A 27,114-nucleotide genomic window follows, 5' to 3' on the forward strand; every position below is an offset into this window, starting at 1 on the left:
GCAGGCTCTGTTTGAGGCTGCCACAGAACCTTCCTAGCAGCCTGGGCACAAAAGATCAACTTTTGGGAGGTGGCAAGGTCTGCCCAGCCTCACATCCTGGGAGCAATGGCTCCAGAAGCCTAAAAGGGCAGGGCCTGGGCTGGCGCAGGCAGAGAGGCAAAGGAGGGATGGGGGGATGGGCCCGCAGGGGTTACCCTGTTTCCAAAAGGATTATCATAAAAGTCTGCAAAAGGCAGCACACAGCCTTACAAAGGAAACCCGTTGCTGGTATGGTGCTGGTGTCGGGGGAAGGGCACGCACTCTAACAACAGAAGGCCCTACATTTGAGCCCATGAATCGCTAGCTGTGGGACTTGGGCGAGTTGCTTAACTTCTCTGTGCCTCAGTTTCCTTGTATGTAAAATGGGAGAAATCGTCAGGCCACCGCATGGGATTGTGAAGATTAAGAGAAACTCTGTAAGGTGTTTAGCACATAGTAACTGCTCAACAAGGCCGACTGCCATCGAGCATTTGTCTTTTATTGGCTTGTTTGATAATGACAAGAACCATAAAGTAAGTGCCATTCTCATCTTCATTCTACAGGTAGTGAAACAGAGGCACAGAGAGAGTAGACAACTTGCCTACAGGTACACAGTTATAAGGAGCAGTGAGACCCAGAGCCAGGGCTAGTAGCCATGCTTTCTATCGTTCCCAGGCAGAAGACAGAGCACGTGCAAAGGCCCAGAGGCAGGGAGGGCATAGCGCTTTGGGGGAATTCAGCTTGATGGGGCTGGAGCTGAGGTGGAGGAGAGAGCACAGTGGAGGAGGTGGGCTAGTAGGATAACACTGGAGAGAGACAGGGGGAAACACCATATAGGGCCTTGTAACTTCTGGAATAAAAATATAAACTCCTAATACTTTAATTTTTCCTCAGTTAGGACTGCAGTGGAAAAACACAAAGGAAGTATTTGAAAAGAAACATCAAGAATGGATTAACGGGGCACCTAGGTGGTGCCATGGGTTAGGCATCCATCTCTTGATTTTGGCTCAGGTCGTGATCTCAGAGTCCTGGGATCAGGCTCCGCGCTCAGCAGGGAGTCTGCTTGAGATTCTCGCTCTCCTTTTCCCTCTGTTTCCTGCCCCCCCCCCCCGCCCCTGGCCCTGCTCACACCCTCTGGCTTTCTAAATAAATATCTTAAAAAAAAAAAAAAAGAACGGACTGACAAAAACACCTCTGAAAATGCAAAACAAAAAGTTCACTGTAACTGTTTAGAAAGTTAATGGAGAATATTTTTATACTCTGGCAGAGACGACTGGGTATCCCTCTATGCATGTTTTCCTCTTCTTCCCTAGTAATAAAACCCCCAATTGTTAGCTGGGCTCATGACCATCTAGCGCACATTTTTCAGCTTCTCTTGTAGTTGGAGACTGGTTCTTACAATGATATAGGCAGAAGTTTCTTGTGAGACTTCTAGGAAGGTCCCTAAAAGGAGGAAGCCCAACTTTCTCTGGTCTTCTTCCATTCTGCTGGCAAAAATGTAGACATGATGGCTGGTGTTAAAGCAGCCACACTGGACAAGGAGGTGGAAGCCACATGACAGAGCAGGAGGACTTGGATTTCTGACAATTGCTTCAGTGGCCATACCTCTCCTGGATTCTTACTTCTAGGCTTTGTATGAGAAATAAACTTCTATCTGGTTTAAACATTTGCTATTTGGGTTTTCAATCACTCAGAACCGAATCTAATTTAACTGACACTAATATCACTTCCCGTAATGTTTAAGTTAAATCTGTATTTTTCCATTATTGTGTCACCATGGATTTGAGTTTCTTTTCCCTTTACCAAAAAGAGGCAAAAACCTTCCCTTTTAATAGATATCCTCTACAGACTGCGAACTTGGAAACTTGAGGCTGTATTTGATCCTTGAAGCTACATGTATTAAAATATTTGTTACAATGAATTGTTTGTTCATTTAAAGGTTTACACTATGTCATAGGAAGTTGAGTTGCTTTATCAACTTTGTGAAAATATACTGACAATGGCTTTGAGCTCACCTTAATTAACCCAACCAATAAAACAACACAGATGCTCTTGAAATCAGAAACATATCTGGAAGTCTTGATCCTTGCAGAAGTTCTCTTGCAAGGAAATATGATATATTTAAATAAAATATATCATTTAAATAAAATCAATTTTATTTTATTTTAGCTATTTTCCCCAGCTTTACTGAGATGTTATTGACATGTAACATTGTGTAAATGTGAGGTGTATAGCATGATGATTTCATATACTTAGAAACTGCAAAATGATTACCAGGGTAGGATTAGTTCACACATCCATCACCTCACAGAAAATTACTATTTCTTTTCTGTGGTGAGAACATTTAAGATCTACTCTCTTATCAACTTTCAAGTACATAAGATGGTATGGTTAACTATAGTCACTATGTTGCACATTATTAGATCTCCAGAACTTACTCATCTTCTAGCTGAGGTTTGCACCCTTTGACTAACTAGCCTCTCCCCATTTCCCCCATCCCCCAGACCCTGGCAACCACCAATCCACTCTCTGTTTCTATCAGCTCAGCTGTTTTAGATTCCACATATATGTGAGATCACACAGTATTTATCTCTGTCTGTCTGACTTATTTCACTTTGTATAATGCCCTCAAGGTCCATCCATGTTGTTGTAAATGGCAGGATTTTCTTTATTTTTTTCTCATGGCTGAATAATATTCCACTAACAGATCAATCTTAAAACATGATCTCTTTCTTCCCTACCAAAAAAGGGGCTAAAAAGGGGAGACCAAGCATGGTCTAGGAGTTTCCCCCTATGCTGTCCTTGGTGTCCGCACCACCAGGCTGTGGTTTTGAGAAAATGATATTCTTGTTCTCTTGTAATAAACCCTTTGAACTCACATTACCCTGCATTTGGCAGTATGACAAGATGGATTAAATTCGTACGTCAGCCCTGATCAATCAGAACCCTATGGAAACACAGACTTAAGACAGCTGATTCCCCAGGTCTCCTGGGGCACCCTAGACCGACTGAGTCAGAGGCGTGTTTTGGAACAGCGTGGTACTGATCAGCCGTGTGACTTGTTTATCCTTGAGGCTCTGTGGGCGTCAACTGTACTCACCAGTAGACTTAAGAGACCGAAGAACCTTTTCTTCTAGCTTAGGATAATAGCATAATATATATATTTTAAAGTAGACTCCACATCCAGCATGGATCCCAACGTGGGGCCTGAACTCACGACCCTGAGATTAAGACCTGAGCTGAGATCAAGAGTCAGTTGCTTAACCGACTGAGCCACCCAGGTGCCCCACTAGCATAGTATTTTGAAGTAAATACATAAATAACAAAAATACTAACATTAGGAAGTGGCAAGGGGGCCGGGAGAAGCCACGAAGGCAGCTTCCAGAAGACCTTTCTGCTATGATGCAAACATCTTGTATCCGTGCTGTCCAATACAACAGCCACCAACCATACACGACTACTGAAAACTTGGAATGGAGCTGGTGTGACCGAGCAGCTAAAATTCTAATTATATTCAATTTTAATTAATTTAACTTTAAATAGCCATGCGTGGCTAGCAGCTGCCCTATTCGGTAGGGCTGTTCTAAGGGATGTCCTTCAGGTCCGTATAATTTCAGATAGGAATCCTGGTAGAATGGGGTAGTGGAAAGAGGGTTACATACAGTAGATATTAGGCAACCTAAGTTTTGACCCAGTTTTTCCATTATCATGATCTATATCATCATCATCATCATCATTATCAGGATTTTATAGCATCCACCATTTCTCGGGTGCTTACAATGTTCTGGGCTCTGTGCAAAAAGCTTAAATGGATATTACCACATATAATTATAAAAACAACCTTGGAAGGTAATTACTATTATCATCCCTAATTACAGATGAGCAGATGGAGGCTTAGTAACTTCAGAAGCTAAGGAACTTATATAGCATATTTAGGTGGGATATAGAATCCCAAAGCTATGGGGCCGGAGCTGGGATTTGATCTCAAGTGGGCCCGAATCCAAAGTCCACGGGCTTAGTCATTATATGGGTTCTCGGAAGAACAGTGCAGCATTGACTAAGTCATTGAACATTGAGAAGCTTCAGTTTCTCATCTGGGAAGTGAGGAAGCCAGGCCAATTGAACTCTAAGATCTGCTGAAGTAGGAAAAGGTCATGATTTCATACTTGCCTTCTGGGGCGGGGTAGGGGGTACTTTATGTAATGAATGCTATTGTTTACAGATGTGGCCATGTGACTCGAAAAGACCCTGACCTGAGCATAGTCACTAATTTCCCTAGATGTAACCCCAGACCAGGTTATAGATTGGTTTTATTTTAAAGATTTTATTTATTTATCTGAGAGAGAGAGAGACGGAGCACACGTGTGCTGACCAGTGTGCAAGGAAGACAGAAAAGGGATGGGCAGAGGGGGAGGGAGGGGAATCTGAAGCAAATTCCGCCTGACTTGGGGCTGATCTGACAACCCTGAGATCACAACCTGAGCCGAAACCAAGCATCGGATGCTTAACCAACTGAGCCCCCTTGGCACCTCTAGATTGTTTTAAAAAACTCTCCAGGTGACTGAGATCACCAGAAAGACCTAAGAGGATTAGCCCTGGATAGAACTTGCTAAAAGTCAGAAATGATCCTCCTGTGAACAGTTTTTTGGTAAAGATTATGTTGTGTGTGTGTTTAAATTAGATGATGAGGGGCGCCTGGGTGGCTCAGTTGGTTAAGCGACTGCCTTCGGCTCAGGTCATGATCCTGGAGTCCCGGGATCGAGTCCCGCATCGGGCTCCCTGCTCAGCAGGGGGTCTGCTTCTCCCTCTGCCCTCTTCCCTCTCGTGCTCTCTGTCTCTCATTCTCTCTCTCTCAAATAAATAAATAAAATCTTTAAAAAAAAATAAATTAGATGATGAGCTTTATAGTGCATGTTTCCCTTTTTGCCTTGGAGGCCAGGAAACTCAAAGCTCCATTTTGCACTCAATTGCCATAATAAACCTTAGGGGAGATTATCCCGGTACGGTGGTCTTCTTTAGTGTTAATGACATATGTTTTTGTATCGCTATCCTTGTTTTGTGGTTCTGTTATGTCTCACTCATATTGTGAATCTAGCAGAAATCCTTTTCAGAGTTAGATGAGTTATAAATGATTATTAGAGAAGCATCATCTGTGTCAGAGTATACCAAAGCCCCCAGAATAACTGGAATAATAAAGTAAAAAATAGAGTGTCACCATGTAGAATGGGGAGGTCCTTTGAAAAGGTAGCGGATGGAAATGGGATAGATTTTCCCAGTAAGAAGAGAACAGAAAAGGAACATGGAGAGAGGAAGGAAAGAAAAGAGAACTTCCTGGAGAGCCTTAAAAATCAAGGAAGAGACTAGGGTCAAAAAAGAGGCAGTTTTGGTACCCATAAAAACAACTATGTGGCCATTTAGCAGATTTATGGGATCTCCACATGCATGAGAAGAAAACATATGTGCAATTTACTTCTCTAACTAAACGTTACCAATTTTACATTTTGCAGAATCTGGAGAGATGACAGAAACTAGAAAGGGAGGTTTTGATTTTAATAAACGGAAATGCCAAAGGGCTATTTCGTAGGCTGGACTCTGAAACTCCTTGAACAGGGCAGTGCTCCAGCTCGAGCCTCTCCATCTGCACACACACAATATCCAGGGCTGCTCATCTGCTAGGTGGCGAGAAGACTGGGTGTGTCCGCGCCCCGCCTACCACAACCTGTCTAGGACCCTCAGGAGAGGTCCTGCAGCTTCTCTCTCCAAATCAGCAGGTGAAGGCGTTGAGTTCTAGGGCCAGCCCCAGGGCAGGCAGAGAAATTTCCAACCGGAGGGACCAAAGCAAACCTCATCCAGGGATGAGCCTGGCCTGGGGAAGGGAGACCCAGCCAGGCTAGAAACAGCACTTCTCGGAGGGGGAGGGATGCGGGCTGGCAAGCAGGTCAGGATGTCTGGATTTTGCTGGGGTGTGGGCACTGGTTCTGAATGGAAGCTGGGTGCACGGCGGTGAGGGGAGGAGGCAAAGATGTCACCTAACCCTTAGATCCCTCTCTCACCTGGACAGTGAGGATAATGCCCACTGGTCCTTCCTCGAAGGGCCACGGAGAGCACAACAGGTAACACAGGTGTGGAAGTACAATCATGGGGAAGATATACATTCAGGCATCTTCATGTGCATTAGGCACCTAACGCATATGGTCTTAAGTTGTTACCAGTTTAAACATCAGGGTAAGAAAAACACAACCGGGAAGGTAAGTCCACTCACAAACCCCTCACTTTGTCAGGGTCCTGTCCATTTCCTTTAAGCCCTCCAGCCCAAACTGCAGCAATACCACAGACTGCCTAAAGGCAGAGCCCCCAAACACATGCTTAGTGCACAGGCTCTGTTCTCATGGTTTTTCTCATCTGTTCCTTACACCTGTTCTCATTCTGCTTCTAGCTCCTCAGTCTTGCTGTATTCCTCTCTGCTCGCCACTGGGTTGTGTCCAGGTTGAAGCTTCGCTTTCCTCAAATCTGATTATACACACCGCTTTCATGCCTCCCATCTTTCTAAGTCCATCTCCCTCCTTTATCTTCCCCGGATACAGCCTTCTTTCTCAGGTAGGGACTCTGTGGGGGTGGGTCCCCCGAGTACTACCATGCAATGAATGAAATGTAAGTCACTTTCTTCTGAAATAGCCACCCTGCAAGCCAAAGCCAGGTACACATTATCACAATGCTTGGGTGTTGACTCCACTGTCCAAGTCACTAGAATGGGGAGCCCCGGAAATTATTAACCATGCTTATTTACTTTAGGTTTCCCCCTATGATATCAAGGACAGGGATTTTCATGGTAATAGGTGCTAAGTCCATGTTTGCTAAGTTAAGTCGATAGCTATTTCCAAGAGTGCAGGGCTCTGGAGTCAGACAGCTCTGGGTTTTTATCCTGGTGCTGCCAGTCAAGTGGGTCAGTGGCCAAATCCCAGCAAGTTACATGAGCCCCGGGTTCCCAACTGGAAATGGGGTAATACGTGCTCGGCAGACCTGCCTGGCACACAGAAGTTGCTCAGTAAATTACAGCTGTTTTTAAACAGTGAAAGGTTGCATCTGAATTAGGCATTGGACTGATTCTAGAAGCCCCAAGGAGCAAAAGAAGGAGTAGTGGTGGTGGCTCCCAGGAGCGGACTTCAGCTCCACATAAGTAAGACCTCAGAGGAGTCTCAGCAATCTGAAGCTGGAATGGGAAGGAAGCCTCTAGGACTGGTGCCTTGGTTGGGCGATCCCATGGGGAGGCCATTAGGAAGGAGATCCAAACATCCAATGGATGGTTGGACTAGAGACTCCCAGTCCCTCCATACCCTGTGAGTCCCACACACCAAATTTAGCTGATTGGCCACTTACATACAGACTCTTTCTAGAATCGGACCACTGCATTATTTTCATAATAATTTCCTCATTCTGGTTGTTCTCTCCAATCTCTTCATGTTCCTGTCAAGATGAATGCAGTAACCTGTAAATCTGTCTAATAAAAGTATAAATTCCTTGGCCTGGCCTCAATCCACATGTGTTTTCATTGTCTTGTGCTCCCACTTCATACCCGTCCAGCCCCAGTGTGTTCCGGCCACACCAAATGACCAGTCTTTTCTGGAACGCCCATGCTTGCTACCATCTCCCTGCCTTTGTTCTACTCTTGTTTTCCTCCCTCTGTCCACTCTCTCCGTCCAGTTAAATCCTAAGAGAGTGATCAAAGGTCACCTCCTCTGGTATGTATTCCCCAAGAGCCCCCTCCCCATATGATACAGTTAGCTACTTGTTTCCCTCCACCTCCATATAGTACTTTGTACATAATTCCATGATACCACTTATATTATTGTTATAATTCATGCCTTTATAACCACCCCAATCACATTGTGGAGGCATGGATTATTCACCTCTGTACCCCCCAAACTTGCACATAGTAGCACTTGCCACAACTCGAGATGACATTTTATATTAGTGTCCTTGTTTGTTCTGTCTCCATTAGACCATCAGCTTCACGAGAACAGGGACGTATCCTGTGCTTTGCTGGATCCCCAGTACTTAGTACAGTGCCTGGTTCATAGGCCCTCAACATTCTTTGAATGAATGAACACATGTTTATTTGCTTAGCTTAAATTCTGGTGGGTTTCCCACTTTACTGTGGGTGGGTGATGGTTCCCTGGAATGTTTTTATAAGAACCAAGTAAAAAAAAAAGAACCAAGTAAAATTATAAAAATAGCTAACTGTGGTTTATTTTCAGTTGTGTTAAGGGTAGGAATCCACATAATTAAGATTCAGTGAGAACCAGGCTTGGGTAAAAAACTATGTTAAAAGTCAGGTCCAGAACCCTGGCCAAAGGCCCAGAATCAATCCCAGTGACCCTCGAAGACTTCAGAGTCTAAGAAAGTCAGAAATGAAATATAAATGATGGGCAGGCATTAGGACCACATTCCTCTTGAGTTTAGATCCACCACAATGAAACTAGTGCATGTTGGGGGGGGTCTGGCAAAAGCGTCACTGTCCACAAGGCTTTTGGAACAAGGCTGTGCCAGTCTCTCCCAGAACAGGTGAACTCATACACTAACAGGTTTTAAAGTTGCTAACGGGATTGTTCATAGTGCTTTTCCATTTGTAGGTAACAAGTACAGACTGGGGATATCGCATGGTCCAGAAACTGTATGCTCTCCATCCTAACGTGAGACCCGATTCTGTTCAGTTCAGTGAAACCCAGTTCGGTTCAGTTCCATTCAACTAAACTCAAATAATTCAATTTAACAAACATTTACTGAGCGACTCATCACACATGGAATAATAGAAACCAAACTACTCTGTGTGCCCAAGAGGCTCTGCAAGATTTGACTGCCCACTTTGGACTTCATCTCCTACACTCTCCCTGCCCACTCATTCTGTTTCAGGCTGACTGGCCTCCTTGCTGTATCTTGCATGTGCCAAGAATGTTCCTGTCCCAGGGCCTTTGCACTTACTGTTCTTGCCTGGCAAGATCTGTGCTCAGATACTGACATGGCTTACTGCCTCCCTTCCTTTAGGTCTCTGCTCAGATGCAACCTCCTTAGAGAAACCTTCCCAGACCACCCTACCTGAAACAGCAACTTACATCACTTGTACATAATTTGAGGACTCAGTTTTATTTCTCTTTACACCACTTATCTGTGATGGATACTTTATTATAATTTATGCATTTGTTCCTTGTCAGGCATATGGTAGATGTTCTATAGTGGTTGAATGGATGCATGAATAAATGAGCGCCTGCTGTGTACCAGTTCATACACTTGGTGAGACCAGAAAAGGTCCCTGTCCTCAACAAACTCTTGAGGTCATGCGAAAAACATGAGAAAAGAAACTATCTAAAAAAGCTTTATGCATACAATCTTCTGGGAGGACGAGTCAAAATCAGCTGCAGTGAGAGGGGGTAGGAGTGTGGGACATGCCACCCTGAGCCTGGAAGTGGGGGGAGAGAGGAGCTTGGGAGAAGAATCCAGGCAGAGGAAGTTAGTTGAGGAAATGCAGAGCAAGTTCAGGGGACTCTGGCCTGAGGCAGCTGAAGGGATAAGGGGGTAGGAGACATTGTGGAAGATGAATCTGAGAGATACTAAATGCGTGAACAGTGAGGGCCATTTATGATCACTTAACCTGTTCCCTGTTTATTGACTGTCTTCTTGGAGCAGGGGTCTGTGCTCAGTTTTGTGGAAGACACAGGATTTAAGACCTGGACCCTGGTGTTCAATCTAGCAGAGGAGTTTAGTGTGCCCACACATCCCCAATTTTCTAGGACAGCCCTGAGGGCTAAAGTCTGTTTACCTGTCCTTAATTATCCTTGTGTACCTGTTCGATTGAGTCTTTGGATGGGTGGATTGGAGCATCAGGTAGTCAGCCAGCAGGGAAGGAAGGACAGATAACTACAATGTGAGGCTGACCATGAAGAGTGCCTTGTAAGATGGTCTTATAAGGTGCTCTGGGGTCTGAAGAGGGACAAGGCCTCCAGGGAAGGTTTTGAAGACAGTGGAATGCGCTGTTCATGTTTTCAACAAGAGGGTCCTTGGTTTTGCCTATTTACTGATTTCTTTTTTTCTTCACAGGATGTTCCTTCCACATCCTCTTGCCATAGGGTCTCCAAGTAAAGGGTGAGATTCTGTGTAAGGATCTAATAATGGACAGTGTGACAGAAGACTGCCAAAAAATGCTCACTGCAGCCTGGGAGTTTGAACTTTTCAGTGAAACAGAAGCCCAGGAAAATAGCCACCTTCTTTTGCCAGCACATTCAGCCTCAAGTCCTGGGCCCGCCTGAACCCAACTGGCTAAATCTTGACAGAATTCCTCATGCCAGTTTGAAAGACCCAAGGAAGCCCTCACGGGCAATGTTTCTTACATACAGGGAAAACAAAAACAGAGCCGTTTAAAATCCAGAATAGGGCGCCTGGGTGGCTCAGATGGTTAAGCGTCTGCCTTCAGCTCAGGTCATGATCCCAGGGTCCTGGGATCGAGTCCCGCATCGGGCTCTCTGCTCCTTGGGAGCCTGCTTCTCCCTCTGCCTCTCTCTCTCTGTGTCTCTCATGAATAAATAAATAAAATCTTAAAAAAAAAAAAATAAAAAAAATAAAATCCAGAATAATAAACAAACACAACTCTTCAACAAATCTTTCCTGGAATTTGTGGAGACTTCCTAATCGCTGGACACCGCCAACGGAATACACCATGAACTTTGTCCACGGCACCTGCTCAAAACTTGCTTTCTGATGACGCTGTATTAAGGGTCTGCTCCATTCTAGAAGCAAGATGGGAAGCAGGGTGGGGGTTTCCAGAGATCCCTAGAGCAGCTCTTTGGTTTCAATTTGGCCACTCATTGCATGGCTTCTGGGCAAATCTCATGACTTTTCTAGAGCCAGTCTCTTTAAAGTTGTGAAAAACAGGGGCGCCTGGGTGGCTCAGTCGTTAAGCATCTGCCTTCGGCTCAGGTCATGATCCCAGGGTCCTGGGATCGAGCCCCACATCGGGCTCCCTGCTCAGCAGGAAGCCTGCTTCTCCCACTCTCACTCTCCCTGCTTGTGTTCTCTCTCTCACTGTGTCTCTGTCAAATAAATAAATAAAATCTTAAAAAAAAAAAAAAAGTTGTGAAAAACAACCCTAGCTGGTCTTTCCACTCCCAGAATGCAGGGAGACTGCATGTGTGGAAGACTCCTAGACATGATGAAATGCTCACTTAAGAGATTTTTATAGTGATTGTGGCCAGACACCTTGCAGGTCAGGTGGGGGCCACTTCTCCTTACATTTCCCACAAGGCATTTCTTCCCGTGGAACACAGTGACACACGGGATCTGGGTAGGCTTGCCTCCCTGGGCTCTCCTTTTCTGCAATTTCTCACTCAAAGACACCATCAGAAGCCTCATGAGTTAACCCCTCAGTTGCTTACTCCAAAGAGATTACTCTTTTTATATCCGTTCCCTCTGCATTGATGTTTTAGTCATACTACTGTGTGTAGTTTTAAAAGAAGAGCAATTCACAAACTGGAAACAACCCAAGTGACCAGCAACCTGGGAACCACTGGGTACCTTATGGTGCATTCACAAGATGGAATATTTTGCAGTTATTAAAAATGATGTTTATGGGGGCGCCTGGGTGGTTCAGTCGGTTAAGTGGCTGCCTTTGGCTCAGGTCATGATCCTGGGGTCCTGGGATTGAGCCCCGCGTCCGGCTCCCTGCTCAGTGGAGAGCCTGCTTCTCCCTCTCCCTCTGCCTACTTGTGCTCTCTATCTCTCTGTCAAATAAATAAATAAATCTTTAAAAAAAAGGATGTTTATGAATGTTCTGTAGTAGTACCAGGAAAAATGCTTATGGCATACTACGTGAAATAAAAGCAGATATAAAATTATATACACATACACAGTACAGTTATTTTAAAAAGCCCCACTATTTGTATTAAAAACAAAGATGAGAAAGGTACCAAATAATCACTTCGGCTACCTCTGCATAGCAGAATTATAGATTATTTTAATTTTCTTTCTTGTGCTTTCCTGTATTTTCCAAAATTAAAAAAATCAGCATATATAATGTTTTGGTAAAAAAAATAATATAAAAATTTGAATTTATAGCACCTTGTATTACAGTTGTAAAAAGGTGCAGTCCATGAGGAGAGCAAAAAGGAAGGAGGGGACGATGTGATTGAATCAGTGAAAACCTAGGATAATGGTCGACTAGGAGACGCGCAGACACGTGTATGTTTCACGGGGAAGTCAGACTTTGAAAAATGCAGGATCAACTCAGATGCTATGTCTACTGGGCAAATGACCAGATTTACTGCCTGGGCTGTTTTCCATAATGTGTAAAACTCAGGTATGTGCTGGCTGTCAATATCGCTGTTTCTGGAAGGATAAAACAGAGCGGAAACTTGGCACGGGACAGATGGTTTGAAAGCAGGCTGACCTCGGGGAGTGTCCCTTCTTCACAGGCCTTTCTGCTCCCGGGCACCCGGGGTTCCTGCTGGCCCTTGCCATGCTGGGCCAGCCCTCAGTTTACACTGGGCAGCTTCAAGGGCTAATTTTCGCTCATGTTCTTTAAAAAATTTTTTTTCCTACATGTGCAGGATATTCACGCACAGTGCCCGAGGCTCCAGACATAGGGCACTCAGAGGGCTGCCAGTTCCCAGCAAAGGAGAAGGAACCAAAAATCCAAGGAGGCTAATGTAGCTTCCCTTGGGACCATTCAGGCCAAGGGAGGAGGCCAGTTGGTGACTTGTCTTGCTAGGGGACATGGGAGATGGCACTTGGTCAAGCCACACGCTTGTCATCTGTCTTCGGGGCTCTTGCAGGAACCTTCATGCCAGGCTCCACTCTCCTGTTGCCTTGCACTCAGACTGGTCTTTATGTCCCCGTCCACTCCGTGCCAGGCCCTGGCTGGCTGCCAGACAGAGCATGAGCTGATCAAAGCCCAGTCCCTGCCTCCAACGAGCTCAGACATGGAAGCAAATAGTAGTACAGCAACAGCCCAGGCTATGCGGGAGGCGATCGGGAGGACACAGGCTCTGGACTCACAGTGCTCAGGCCCAACCTCCAGCCTGGCCACTCACAAGCTTAGCCAGGTGACCTTGGGCAAGTCCTTGAACTTCTCTCAGCCTCCCTCCTCATCTGAAACTAGGCATAACTACAGCATCTCAGAAGGTGATTGGGACATTTAAGTCAGGTGACCCGAAGTCCGCTCATGCCAGGGCCTGGCACACGATGGCACCAAGTGTTGTTGGCATTTTCCACAGAGAACAGGGGAGGCCTTGTCCTGCTGGGGGCGGGGGGCGGGGGGGGGCAGCAAAGATTTCACAGCGGCGGTGAGGATGCAGCTGTCTCGAAGGATGAGCAGCTTATCTGCATTTGGCTTAGGCTTCTCCCTTTGTTCAAACCTTCACCCTCATCCCACCATTGAAGGAACCAAGGCCCAACAACACCTGTAGGACATAATTTTCTCCCATACACTTCTTTCTTTCTTTTTTTCATTTCTTTCTTTCTGTTTCTTTCTTTCTTTCTTTTCTCTCAAGATTGCATTTATTTATTTGACATAGAGTGAGAGAGCACAAGCAGGGGGAGCAGCAGAGGGAGAGGGAGAAGCAGATTCCCTACTGAGCAGGGAGCCTGATGCAGGGCTCGACCCCAGGACCCTGGGATCACGACCTGAGCCCGAGGCAGACGCTTCACCGACTGAGCCACCCAGGCGCCCCTCCCACACACTTTCAGCTCAGCAATGATATTCTAAATATGTAACTCTGGGTAAGGCTCAGGCACCACCTATGTCCTGTGGCCTTGATGCAGGCAGAGGCCCCCCTCTGCCCCGCCGTGGACCCGGATGCCTTGCTGCTGGTGCCGGATGGCCGGGTCGTGCGGTGGGGGGCATCTGGGCCTGCAGTTCTTCACCAACTCATCGGGAAGCATTTCAGCATTTTAACAGCTGGCCAAACAGCTGCACCTCTACGAGCCAGCTGAAGGTCAGCCTGGCCTCTGCTGTAGTCAGACTCGCTGGTCTATGGAACTCGGGAGACTTCCTCCTCACCGGGAGTGCCCGATCTTATCCATGTTTCAGTCCGCCTCCAAAACCACCTTCCTGGGTCCCCTGTGGCAGTTTATCTGCATCCCCCTTCTGACCCTTTGGCCTTTCTTTCTTTGATGATGGATGAGATGCACGGGGTAGGAGACATGGGAGGTCCCCTGGGTCTCCCCTCCCTAGCAGAGGGCCTGGCACACAGCAACAGCAGGTAATGGGAGGGAGCTCTGGAGCCCGGCTGCTGGATGTGAATCTCCCTGTGACCTCTCTGCCTCATCTTCCCCATCTGGAAAGTGGGGACGACAACAAGAAGGCCTACCATCATGAGGTTATCCTGAGGGACAAATGAGTTAATTCATGCAAAGTACTTGCAATGCACGTAGAAGATTCAATGGACACTAGCTCTTACTATTACTATGCTCAGGCACTCAATTCATGTTCGCTGAATAAACAAATGAAGAACGAACGACAGAATAAGAAGTTCAATCATCAATAAAATAAATAATAGACAAGTTTTAAAAATTAAATAAAAAAGGGAAAGTTCAAGTAGCACTGCGGTGAAGATTGAAGAGGCAGGTTCTATGCTGATAGTAATTCATTCTAGGAGGCGAGTGTGTTTCTCCAAGAGGTTTAACTGCTGTCTAATCAGATGAAGTGATTTGATTATCATTATTCCATTTACATTAGCAATATTTATGGACGCCTAAGCCAGGGAAAATACCAGAAGGAAAAGGGAAGGGAAGGGGGAAGCATATTAAAGCAAGAACATTCCTGGTTGGAGATTTCCAGGTTTTTAACCTCCGGAGGGACCTTGGGCCCTCCCCTTTAAGCCCGACAGTCCTTCCTGTCCCCGAAGCACAGCACACGGTTGAGAGAGCGAACTCTGGACTCAGCTGCCTGTTCTTGCATCCCACTCCGCCCCCGACTAGCTGTGCAACGTAGGCAAGCAACACAAGCTCTCTGAGCCTGACGTTCTTCATGGGAAGGGAGAGACAGCAGTCGCGAAAGGCGGTGCTAATACACTCCTAACATTCTTGGGAGGATTCAGCGAGCCAATGCACTCAGAAGGGAGACCTGTATGTGACAAATACCGTGTAAGATTTGGGGGTGATGTTGATGATGGCTGTTTTGAAATACTGGGCTCTAAGATCATCAAAACATGGGGACATGGAATATGCCTCGGCAGGTGAGCTGGTCCCTGGTCTCTACGAGGACTCCTTACTTACATATTGCTTTGGGAGCACTGATTTTCATGGGCTGTTTTTCTCAAAGAGGGTTGCTATCTGCACTGAGCCTCCAGTTCAGTGCTGTCCAATAGAAGTTTCTGTGGTGATGGAAACATCCTATATGTCCAAACGGGAGCCACTGGCCTCGTGTAGCTATTGAGCATTTGAAATGAGGACAGTTGGTACTGAGGAACTGAAGCTTTAGTTCTGTTTAATTTTTATTCGCTCATTCATTCATTCATTTTATTATTATTATTTTAAGTAGGCTCCACACTCAGCATGGAGCTCAACGCAGGGCTTGAACTCATAACCTTTAGATCAAGACCTGAGCTGAGGTCAAGAGTTGGACACTAGGGACGCCTGGATGGCTCAGTCAGTTAAGCATCTGCCTTTGGCTCAGGTCATGATCCCTGGGTCCTGGGATCGAGTCCCACGTCAGGCTCCCTGCTCAGCAGGGAGCCTGCTTCTCCCTCTGCCTGCAGCTCCCCCTGCTTGTGCTCGCTCTCTGTCAAATAAATAAATAAAATCTTAAAAAAAAGGAGTTGGACACTTAACCGACTGAGCCACACAGGTGCCCCTAATTTGTACTCATTTAAATTCAAACAGCCACACACGGCTGGTGGTTACCATACTGGACAGTGTAGGGCTAGTTCCTCAGTGTCTGTGCATGAAGGTGAGGTTTGCCTTCATTTTCCCATAAAATGAAGAGTTGCTGTGTCAGCCGAGACCACACCACCGTGGCAGCCAGTTAGCTGGGATTCAGAGAAGACCTGGATATTCAAACGAACAAGTGCAGTGTGTGCATCTGATCAGACTCACCCTGTGTGTTGGGAGAGAAGAAGGTTGTTCTTGAACTTGAGCCTCTCAGCTTGTCACCGTGGTCAGGAACAATCTCTGCCCCTTGGCTGGGAAAAAAACCTCTCGAGTCGAAGCCATTTGACAAGGCCTGGAGGCTAGATGTGTTCAACAGTATTAAGCTGGTGAGCTTTCAGATTTGCCCTGCTGCCTCTCTCCAGACAGGACACCTGTGAAATCCTGCCTCACCTTTGCCTTGCACGCTTCTCGCTAATTTGCTATCCCTGAGCCACTTTAGAGGGGCCACCTTGTTAGGCTGAAGATGATCATTATATTCAGACACTCAGTGTCTTCCCTTGGCTGTTGCAGCTCCGCAGTTCTGCAGGCTGGCCAGGTCTGACCTCTGGAATCTGTTCATTTCGTCAAATTACATAGAGATCCAGCATCTCATGAGGCTCAATCCAGCCCCCAAAGCCTATTATGTGCCAAGCTCTACCAGAGAGACAAAAATCACCATAAAAGCTTATTTCTTGCCCTTATGTAACTTAAAAATGGGGGCTGAAGTCAGTTGGGGAAAGGAATGACAAACACACAAAAGACTACCATGTCTTGTCATTCACGGTATGGCCCAGGGACCAGCAGCATCACCTCACCTGGGAGCTTATTAGAAAGGAAACATCTAGGACCCCTCTCCAGGCCTATGAATAGAATCTGCATTTTAATGAGATCCCAGGGGATTCAAATGCACATTCCTGATTACAGTCTGAGAAGTCCTGCTATAGTGTATGTTCAGGTTCCAAGCACCATGACAATGAGAATAACAAGGGCCATTATCTATAAAGCACCTAATGTGTGCTGGATTTGAAGTGCGTTATATATATGAACATATCTAAGAAGGTGTCAACCTGAATTAAGGGAGTAATAATTCCTACCATTTACGGAACACCTCCTACATGTTGGTGAATGCATACTGCACTGGCAGAAGTTAGCTCACCGAGCACCGAAACAGCCCCATGAAGTCGGAATTATTATTTCTTGTTTACAGCTGAGGAAAAGAGGCCTGGGACACATGAACGGTATAGCAAGTGCCAAGCTAAGGGCTGCCTGAGTTGGAACACACAGGTTTCGACCCAGCTCTGTTCAGCTCTTATTCAAATGAATAAATAAAATCTTAAAAAAAAAAAAAGAGCATTTATTGAGTGCCTACTATATGCTATGCACTGAGCTAGGCCCTCTACACTTAGTATAGCCTGAGGTGGTAGGGAAGGGTTCCAGGAGGAGGTGATGCCTACAATCAGTCCTGAAGGATGAACTGACTAAGCCAGATGACAGAGAGGTAGAAAGGAGGCAATGTTCCATGAAGCAGGCAGAGCCTGTGCAAAGGCCCTGAGGCACCACGCTGTGAATCTGCTGCAGGTGCACTTATGACCCCAGACAAGTCCACTCATCCCACTAGGGCTCAGCTTCACCTTCTTCATTATGGAGCATGTTCAATATGCCTGTTCTCGGATCTCTCTTGACTTTAAATGCCCAGTGATGGAACGGTCCCTTGAAAAATCGTGCTTTCGAAGGCTACTCAATGACATGGATCAACAAAACTGCATAGTCCTTATTTTGTGAAACAACCAAAAGACTTTGATATAGACAGAATATATGCCCTATATGGTCACAGTGCTTATGGGTGATTCAAAGTGTCTTCTTTCTTGATTTTTTTTGGAGTCACCACATTTTATTTAATACATTAACATATTAGTTTCATATCCTACAAACAATCATGAAGATTATAAAACAAATTCTAGGGATTAGGGGTGAGGCTTTCAAACATTATTATTTCTTTTGAAATCATAGCCCACTGATAGCAGAACAGCCTAATGAATATGAGCACAGACCAGGGCCTGACTCCAAGAGTTCAGACACTAATTCTCCAACTTTAGCTACATGACCTTGGGCAAATTAATCATCTCCAGTTAAGTTAATATAGTGGGGGAAAAAAGGAAGTTTCACAAAACATCCTTACCTTACCTCATGAAGACTACTTGGATTTTTTCTGTTCTAGTTCAGTTTTTAAAAATTTAGGTTATAGGGGCGCCTGGGTGGCTCAGTCGTTAAGCATCTGCCTTCGGCTCAGGTCATGATCCCAGGGTCCTGGGATCAAGTATCTATCTCTGTCAAATGAATAAATAAAATCTTTAAAAAAAAATTTAGGTTATAACCCACAACATCAGGGGTCAGAAAATTTTTACTAGAAAGGGCCAAAGAGTATTCTCAGCTTTGTGAGCTATTTGGTCTCTGACACAGCTAATCAAAAGTGCAAAAGCAGCCTTAAATAATATGTCCACAAATAGGTATGGCTGTGTTCCAACAAAACTTTATAAAAACAGGCAGCGGGCCAGATTTGGCCTGTGGGGTATAGTTTGCCAATCTCTGCACTGCACTGATTTAATGGCCCTTTAATGAGCTGTAACCCACAGTTTGAAAAAGAGTGGGATTAGAGTTGTTTTTACCTTGGCCAGATGAAATAAATTGCAGCCATGCTCAAGTTATGAACGGATCATGTTTTAAAACTTTCTCAAGTTAATTATTTAGAACTCAACATGCATTTTCCCCCTTGTTTATATGGTTGTTGGGATTCTAGGCCAATCCACCAAGGCCCACATACAGCCCTGCAGCTGTGGCCCCCTCACTCTAGCATGTTCCCATGTCTCTGTTGACTCTGGATTTCTCCAGGACCCTGTAGCACTGGGCTGGGCATATGACGGGTCTTTTGTGCCAGACGTGATCACTGGATTTGGGAAGATGAGGAAGTAGCATTCTTCCTCTGGGAAAAGGCATTCTGCATCCCTGCTGAGGATGCCAGGAATAGTCCTTCTCCCTCCTTCTCCTTTCTATCCAGGTTCCCAGAGTGTTAGTCTAAAGGGTCCTTATGTTGAGGCGGTATTTTGGTTCTCAGCTGTGGTGTGTAAGCTCATCAGTTGTGAGATGTGTAGCTAACAATGGTCAAAAGTACTGAGCTGTATAAGTGATTGACTTGTGTGCTATTTATATTAAAAACAAGTAGATTAGAAGAGCATAGTACACCTTTGTCAACTTTTTTGGTCAGAACCACTGACGACCTTACTGGGTTTGGAGAATTTCCCATATTATTAGTCCATGGTTCACCAAGGCAGAAATTCACCTTCCCAGACTCCCTTGCAGCTAGGGTGCAGGCATGTGGCCTGGGCTCCATTGATTTGGAAGCAAGTGGTGTGACATAGGTGGAACATGAATCTCACTAGGGTGTTGGTAGAGACATTCAGCTTTCATGGGTAATGGTGCAGAGGTCCTGCTAAGAGTGTCCAATGCTCAGCATTGGTGGTGTGAAGTTAAGTGTCTGTGCCCAGCCCTGGTGGCCTTGAGGTCTTTGCTAGAGCAGTCCTGGGGTGCAACCTGGATGCTGTTCTAGGTTGTGCAGCCCTGCAGCCTCGTTCTCTGGCTTTAACACCCACCAGAAGTCTTTTTAAGCTCTACTAAACATTTAGACTCATGGGACTATCATAGGTCACACTTGGCCCAGCAGGATAGCATCAAATGTTCCCTTCAGTGGGAGTCCTTATAGTCAGCCATCCTGGAGCTATCTTCTGTCCAGGTAACACTCAGGTGCAAGATGATGAGATCCACCTGAGTGACTGTGAGAACTATCCTGGTTTATGAACCCCAATATTTCTTGTAGCAACTCCACAGATAGAGTTTTCAAGGTTCCTACAAGGTCACTGCCAGTGACAAGAGCCAGTGGATTCAGGAAAGCCAAAGAACTGCTCTGCAAGATTTTAGAATCTGGGTATTTATAAAGTATTTACAGTACTAGCAGGCCAAATCAAATTTATCAATGCTAAGATTTATGATTAGGCAATATTTGCTGCTTGGTAACATAGTTAATACTGCAATTTTTATCATGTTTCCAGGAGAACAGAGCTAGAGAATTAACCCAAGGTCCAATTCTCGTGCAGAAGGGGAAAGGACCTGGTAACCTTCTACCTACACTGGGCCTTCCAGAGGTTTTCTTTCTGCTCTAAGCAGTCATAGTAGGTTTAACCTTTGCAACTAAGTAGTGCTGTTTGTGTCAAGGAAACCTCTGCCCACTTGCATTCTGATATGTACTCCTTAGGGTGAAGGAACAAGGAAGAATTATAATAGCATGCTGGAAATTTTGCATAACCCTGGGAGTATGCCCACTGGTGTATGTTAACACTTGACTATTACCTGTCACATATGCCACAGATGGGAAAGCATCAAGAACTGATGTGCTGGAGTGATCTTTTGACAGGGCGAGTGTCTTGGAAGATGTATTTGGGTACCATTAACTTCTAATGTCTGCTGTGTTTGCTTTATTAGCTCTGTTTCTTCAAGTGTAAATTCTTCCATTTGTTAAGATTTGTTTCCTTTCTCCCAAACAGTTGGTGATTGGTGATTGTATACTTATGTTTTTGGTTCAGCTGTCCCTGGTAGACAGTGCACCACATCTGTTTATACAGCTCTGCTTGCAAAAGGGGCAAGAGCTCCCACTGCCTAGCTGTGTGTTTTTGTTTGCTTTCAGTGAGACCGGGGGAGGACAGAACTACCTAACTGAGTAGTCTTCTGGGTAAAACCCATCTCTGATCTTCTCAGGCATTACCAGCTACCTCAGGCAACAAAATAGTCCAATTTATCCTACTATTTTTTCATTTTGTGGTCATTACTGAAGTCATCTGTGGCCAAACACATCTAGGAATCACCGGTATTTCCAGTAATGATATAGGGGAGGAAAATCTTGTCACAGACTGAAGATGATTCCATTTAAAGCCAGCAGCCTCATATAGCTTCTACTATAAAAATTAAGGTGTTTACATTTATCGTTACTAAAATAAATATTGCCTAACATAAACCTTACAAAAGAAATACTGCCTAATCAAACATATATATTTACATATAAATATATATAGTAAAATATTGCCTAATCATAAATCTTAGAAAATCTGAGTTTTTTAAGTAAAAATATCTGAAGTACCTGAAAGATTTTATTGATTGATTGATATTATGATATGTGTTTATTTTGATATTCAATTTGAACTACTGAAGGTTCTGTCCTAGGAAAAAATTAAGCAGAATTACCTATTTCTTTCTTTTTTTTTTTTTTTTGGTTGTAACATTGCTTTTTTTTTTTTTTATTTTTTTTTTTTTTTTTTTTGGTTGTAACATTGCTTTTTTTTTCTTTTAAGTTTTTTTTGCCTTTTTTTTATTATGTTAGTCACCATACAGTACATCATTAGTTTTTGATGTAGTGTTCCATGACTCATTGTTTGTGAGTAACACCCAGTTATTACCTATTTCTTAGAAATATTTGATAAATGAAAGCCAGAAATAAGGATGACATCTGAGCTAAGATTTCTTTGTAGAACATCTGATGCTCCAATACAAAACAGGCTTTGCTGATGACATTGGTTGTGTTTATTTTTAACTAAATTAGCAAATACTTGTTAAGCATGTGTAATGTGCCAAAATACTATGTTGGGATCTAGAAAAACATATAAAAGGTAGACTGCCCTCAGGGAGTTTTATTATAAATTGAATTAAGGAATTAAAAAAATTAAGTCACAAACCAGTGGGGTGGGCTGGAGTCAAGGCTGGGTACCATAATTGATTGCAATTTATTTCTTTCAGTGGAATCTGAAGCTACTCTCTTCCTGGAGGCACTTGCAAGGTTAGCATTGTTTTTCACAGAGCATCATAAATCTTCAGTGACCAGCCTTTGGCACATAGAAGATTTAGCGATACCGAAGATCAGATTCTCCTGATAAAGAATGTTTTCCTCCTCTTTCTTCTCCATGTTGAATTTGCAAACACCTGACTTGAACAGGATTCCAAGTCTGGCCTTTTAGTCTTAGTCTCTACTCCATGTGGTCTGGGTCATGCCTGTCTATCTCACTCTGGAGCTCCAGCTCTTTACAGGTCCTGGTCCCAGTACATGCTTCCAGCCAAAGAACTGCTCTGCAAGATTTTAGAAGCTCAAAAACTAGTAGCCAAAGTTCTGGAAAAACTTGAACTACAGAAATTTCACACTGGCACTGAGCTTCTTCAAAATCCCGCAGTGAAAAATGAAACTATCCAAAACAAATGTAGTAACTCTCAAGCTGGGCCCACATGAAAGGGTAAAATAGGGCATGTAGGCCTACTTCCAAATACTCCAGCCAGGGAAGAAGGCTCTTCTGACAAGCAGAGACAATTTGAGGCACAAAGCAATCCATATTTCAGTCCACAAATGTTTCCAGACTTTCTGCTGGGAATGGACAAAAGCAAATGATATTCACCCCTTTCCTGAAGAATAGTCTAGTGAAAAACCATATAAGCACCATGGCCCTACTTGATGTTGCCAGAATAAAAATAAAGAGTTAAGGAAATGTTGTTTGATTTTGGGGGTGAGGAGACAGAAAGAGAGATAAACAACTCCAAATTAGAGTACACCACCCACTGGAAAATTCTTGTTCAGAGGTTTTGGTAGGGAGCTGGTGACTGAAAACAGAAGTCCTCTCTCCTCTGAAGCCCTTCCATGTGTGATTTCAGATGCTAAACACCAATGCCTATTCCATCAGGGAACAGAAGAAATAGCTTTTTGTCTAAAAGGAACACACACAGGCTTCTGTAGGGACAACAACAACAGGATTTTAGAGCCGCCCTGCTAAATAAAAAGACATATAATATCAGCTACTCTTTTGGGGCATGAGGAGGAGGAGAGCTGCTCTCATGCCAGGCATGGTGCTGGTGGCTTAGCTACCATATTGAATTCATTGCTTACACCAGTCCCGTGAGGCTGGTCCCACTCTCATTTTACAGTTGAGGAAAAGAGGTTCCGTGAGGAGGAATGGCTTGTTCAAGGTCTCAGAGCTAGAAGAAGCAGGGCTGGGATACAAGACCAAAAGTCAATCTCATTCCCAAATCCACACTCTTTCTGGAGGACCAAAGTGAATACAACTCAAAAATGACAAGTTCTGGGGCGCCTGGGTGGCTCAGATGGTTAAGCGTCTGCCTTCGGCTCAGGTCATGATCCCAGGGTCCTGGGATCGAGTCCCGCATCGGGCTCCCTGCTCCTTGGGAGCCTGCTTCTCCCTCTGCCTCTCTCTCTCTCTCTGTCTCTCATGAATAAATAAATAAAATCTTTAAAAAAAAAATGACAAGTTCTACTTTGCATTTTGTGCTGACCCCTGAAAAATCAACCAAAGAAGATAGGAAAGGTCGAGACAGAACTGACTCAACACATTTGGGGCCATGTTCTCTTTACTCTGCTCTCCCTCAAAGCTCATGCATCTTTACATCTTGTCCCAGAAAGTCTGGAAATCTCAGATGGTCTCCTCAGACTGACAGCCACTCCAGCTGCACTCTGAATCCTGAAAGGGATTCCAGAAGGAAGATGGAAGCCGAGTAATGGAAAATGTAATGGGGCCATGCCCCTGTGTTGAGTGGGGGGCAAGGAGTCCATCACACAATGAGATTCACATTCTAGAAGTTTCAGTCTGGTGGCTGTGAGGTGGACGGAGCAGCTCAGAGGATATTAAGCCTCACACTGTGGGAGACTGTTTAGAAATCAGATGCAGTAACAGAAGTAAGAGGGAACAAGGTGCCCAACCACACAGGGGCAGCAATCTCTGGGGGTGGGGGACAGAGAAATGAGAGATGCCGTAGATGCAGCGTCAGTAAGACCTGCTGACCAGCGGCCGTAGGAGAGAGTGAGGGACAGGAAGGAGTGTGGGGCAAGGCCTAGTTTTCTGACAGGGGTGACCGGGTTCGTGGTGACACCATTCTTAGAGTTGAGGGAGAGAGAAAGAAGAGTTGGTTTTAGGGGAAGGAGGGTAACTTCAGATGTGAGGTAGTCATGAGCACACCCAAATGGGAAATGTTCCACAGGCAGCTAGATTGACAGGTTTGCTCATTCTTTCTACAAATATTTACTGACTCCCCATCACGCACCAGATGTTGAGCTTGGCATTAGGTGTGGAGTGGCAACCAAAACCCAAAACAGACGTGTTCTCTGCCCTCATGAAGCTTACAGGCAATAAACGAACACGTAACAGAATCACGATGACCAGCTGCAGTAAGTGTTACACAGAAAAGAATAAGGTGCTATGAGAAGAACCAGTCTGAGTGTGTGAGACTTGATGGGGAAACCGAGGCTGAGTAGGACGAGAAGGTTCTGGAGCTCAGAGGAGGCACTGCCTGGCTGGAGATGGAGGGGGGTCCACTGGGGGTCATGTGCACATTGGTGGGCGGTGAGCCAGATACTATCGTACAGGCTGTTGGGGCGGGGGCCGAAGAGCTAGATGCCCCACAGGCCGAGGCTGCTGCTCGTTCACTCAGTGCGAAGGCCACACACTCACAGGGAGCACTCTGGGTGTCTCGCACTGAGGTTACAACCTGCCCAGGGACAATGGGCATTTTGCCACCTCTCCAATGAGGGCATGCTGGGCACATGAAAATCCGTACAGGGTACCCACTGATTCAGCCTAGATTACGGGAGGCCTGATGAAGCTAACTCCAGGCGGGACTGAAATCTTCATGCTAACTCGGGATTCTCAAACACAAAACAAGAACAAAACCTCAGCAACTTTTGTCTACTCATGCTCCGTTCTCTTCCTGGAAACGAAAGCCAGGAGACGTGGTTTTAGAAGGGAGCCCAGTTAAGCCCCAGTCCGTCCCTGCAGGAGCTAAGCAGCCAGTGAGCATCCCAAAATGGCTTGTAACCACTTAACAGAGAAAAGAAGACCGCGTTGAGCCCAAACTGGGAGTTGTTCGCCTACATGCAGAGAGTGTCTACAACAACAGAAACAACAGCAAACGTTTATTGAGCACTTACTATGTGCTGGCACTGTTCAAGTCACTCAGTCTTCCGACAGCCCTATGCAGGATTTACTTTCAGTAGCCCTATTGTGCAGATGAAGAAACTGAGGCACGGAGAGGTTAAGGCGCTTTCCCAAGGCCCTCACCCTCCTCTGAAATTTAACTGGAAGAGCCGGGATTTAAAGCCAGAAGTCTGGATCCCAGAACCCACTCTCTTCACTAGTCTTTTGATAAATGGGTCACTGGTATAATAGTTGGAGTAAAAGGCCCGTGTGGAGGTGGGGCCTGATTTGTGAGGCACCGTGGGGAGATGGACTCTGCGGGTTGTTCCCAGGGGAAGAGGGATGCTCCCAGGCAGTCTGGTTTCTGACAGCCTGCCTCTGAGAGGGTGAAACCATCCTCAGAGAGTCCTGGAGTTTTCCAGATAGAAGGGGACCTGGGAACTGCTTAGCTGAGCTGCTGGTTTACAGATGGGGAAACTGAGGCACGGGGAAGCGGAGGGACTGTGCTAGGGAGGGACAGAAGCTGGGTCAGAGGGAGTGTCCTCTCCCAGGAAGCCTTCCCTTCCTCCTTTTCCCTTGAGGATTCTGCTTGAGCAAGCCCGTCTCCTGCGCACCTTCGGGGCCCACTTTGGCTGAGCAGGTGTTTATGGTTCCCAGTGGGAGTCCCCAGGGCAGCCAGGAGGAAATGAAGCCACCTCCCACCCAAGGAGCTAGCGTCTCCCAAAGCTGTCTTCACGAGGATGCCACCCTGCACAGCAGAGCCCCTTACCCCTTCGGAATCTGCAGACCCACCTTCCTGACCCAGGCCGTTTTTATCCCGAACTGGAGCGACCCTACGCAAACCCATTTCAAAGACCCCACCTGGGTCTCAGACAGCCCCTCGGGACACAAGGTTCCCACCTGGACCCCTCCAGTGAGTTTCTGGGAACTGTGCAGTTCTGACCGCCAGCATCGCTCCCCTCCTGCACCCCTGTGCCTCCCTGGAGGAAGTACCCACCCACCGCAAGGCGGTGGTGGCCAGGGGGGAGGCTCCTCTCTTTGGCCATCCAGAGCCAAAGCAAGTCTTACCTTTCCACCTGGAGGTTGACTTTGGAAGGCTCCACGTTGGGATTTTCCCATTCCATTTGCGGGCAGTGCATGAAATAGCAAAGGGTGTACAGGGCCTCCGGCTCCCAGTAGAGCGCCCCCTGCTTGTGGTGCAGGGGGGTGCCGTTGCCGTGGTGCTTGGCATTGAGGGGCTGCAGGTGATGCATTGCTCGGGACACCAGGTCACCTGTGGACAGAAGTAAGATTTCAGATCCTTCAGGCGGCCATGACTTGCAGAGATGTGCTGAAGACCTCTGCAGAGATTCCGATCCTGTCAACTGCAGAAGTCCTCTGGGTCCCACAGTGAGCAGAGAGGAAAGCATCTGTCCAGTCACTATATGACTGCCACTGCTTACCAGGTTTGAGCTGCGACTTCAAGCACAGAGGGTGGCGAAGATAATCACAGTCCTGCCCTTCTGGAATCCACGGCTTCTAACAAGGCACAGGGAGCCCTCTGTGTGCATCACCTTGGGACACACCCTTGGTCACATCTTTTGCTGTACCCAGTGCTGCCTTACCTCTAGTCACAAGTATAGTCAAGGACTATACTGCCTCTTGCCTCTGAGCCTGCGCATAGGCTGTTCCCTTTATCCAGAACATTCTCTCTCTTCTCCAGGCTAACTCCTACTGATCATCCAGGTATCAGCTGGTATATTAACTTCTCCAGGAAGTCCTCCTGGAATCTCCCCCACCGCCTTGTATGTGTGTCACACTGCACTTTCTTTTTTTTTTTAAAGATTTTATTTATTTATTTGTCAGAGAGAGAGGCAGAACACAAGCAGGGGGAGAGGCAGGCAGAGGGAGAAGCAGGCTCCCTGCTGAGCAAGGAGCCCGATGTGGGACTCGATCCCAGGACCCTGGGATCATGACCTGAGCCGAAGGCAGCTGCTTAACCAACTGAGCCACCCAGGCGTTCCAACATACTGCACTTTCTTATCACAGCAGGTAGAGCACTGGGTTCGAGCTGCCATTTCCTTGTGGGTCCTTCCCCATGGCAGCAACTCAGTCTTAAACGACATTTATGCACCAGCACAGTTTTAAGCACCCCAATTCATCACCCCAAAGCAGGTACCTTTATAAACCCATTTTATGGATGAGGAAAGAGGGC

The 27,114-nt window shown here is 45.8% G+C and overlaps 1 protein-coding gene across 3 annotated transcripts in view; it reads right to left on the reverse strand.

The window, feature by feature from the left end:
• The window catches only part of BTBD11 (BTB domain containing 11), a 303,252-nt gene that overhangs the window by 89,570 nt on the left and 186,568 nt on the right, over nt 1-27,114 (reverse strand). For all 3 annotated transcript variants that reach the window (XM_021687380.2, XM_021687381.2, XM_021687379.2), the window contains exon 3: nt 25,989-26,193. In XM_021687380.2, coding sequence (XP_021543055.1) covers nt 25,989-26,193 — 205 coding nt within the window. The remainder of the gene's footprint in view (nt 1-25,988; nt 26,194-27,114) is intronic.

The sequence above is a fragment of the Neomonachus schauinslandi genome, chromosome 5 (assembly GCF_002201575.2).
Source record: "Neomonachus schauinslandi chromosome 5, ASM220157v2, whole genome shotgun sequence".
NCBI lineage: Eukaryota > Metazoa > Chordata > Mammalia > Carnivora > Phocidae > Neomonachus > Neomonachus schauinslandi.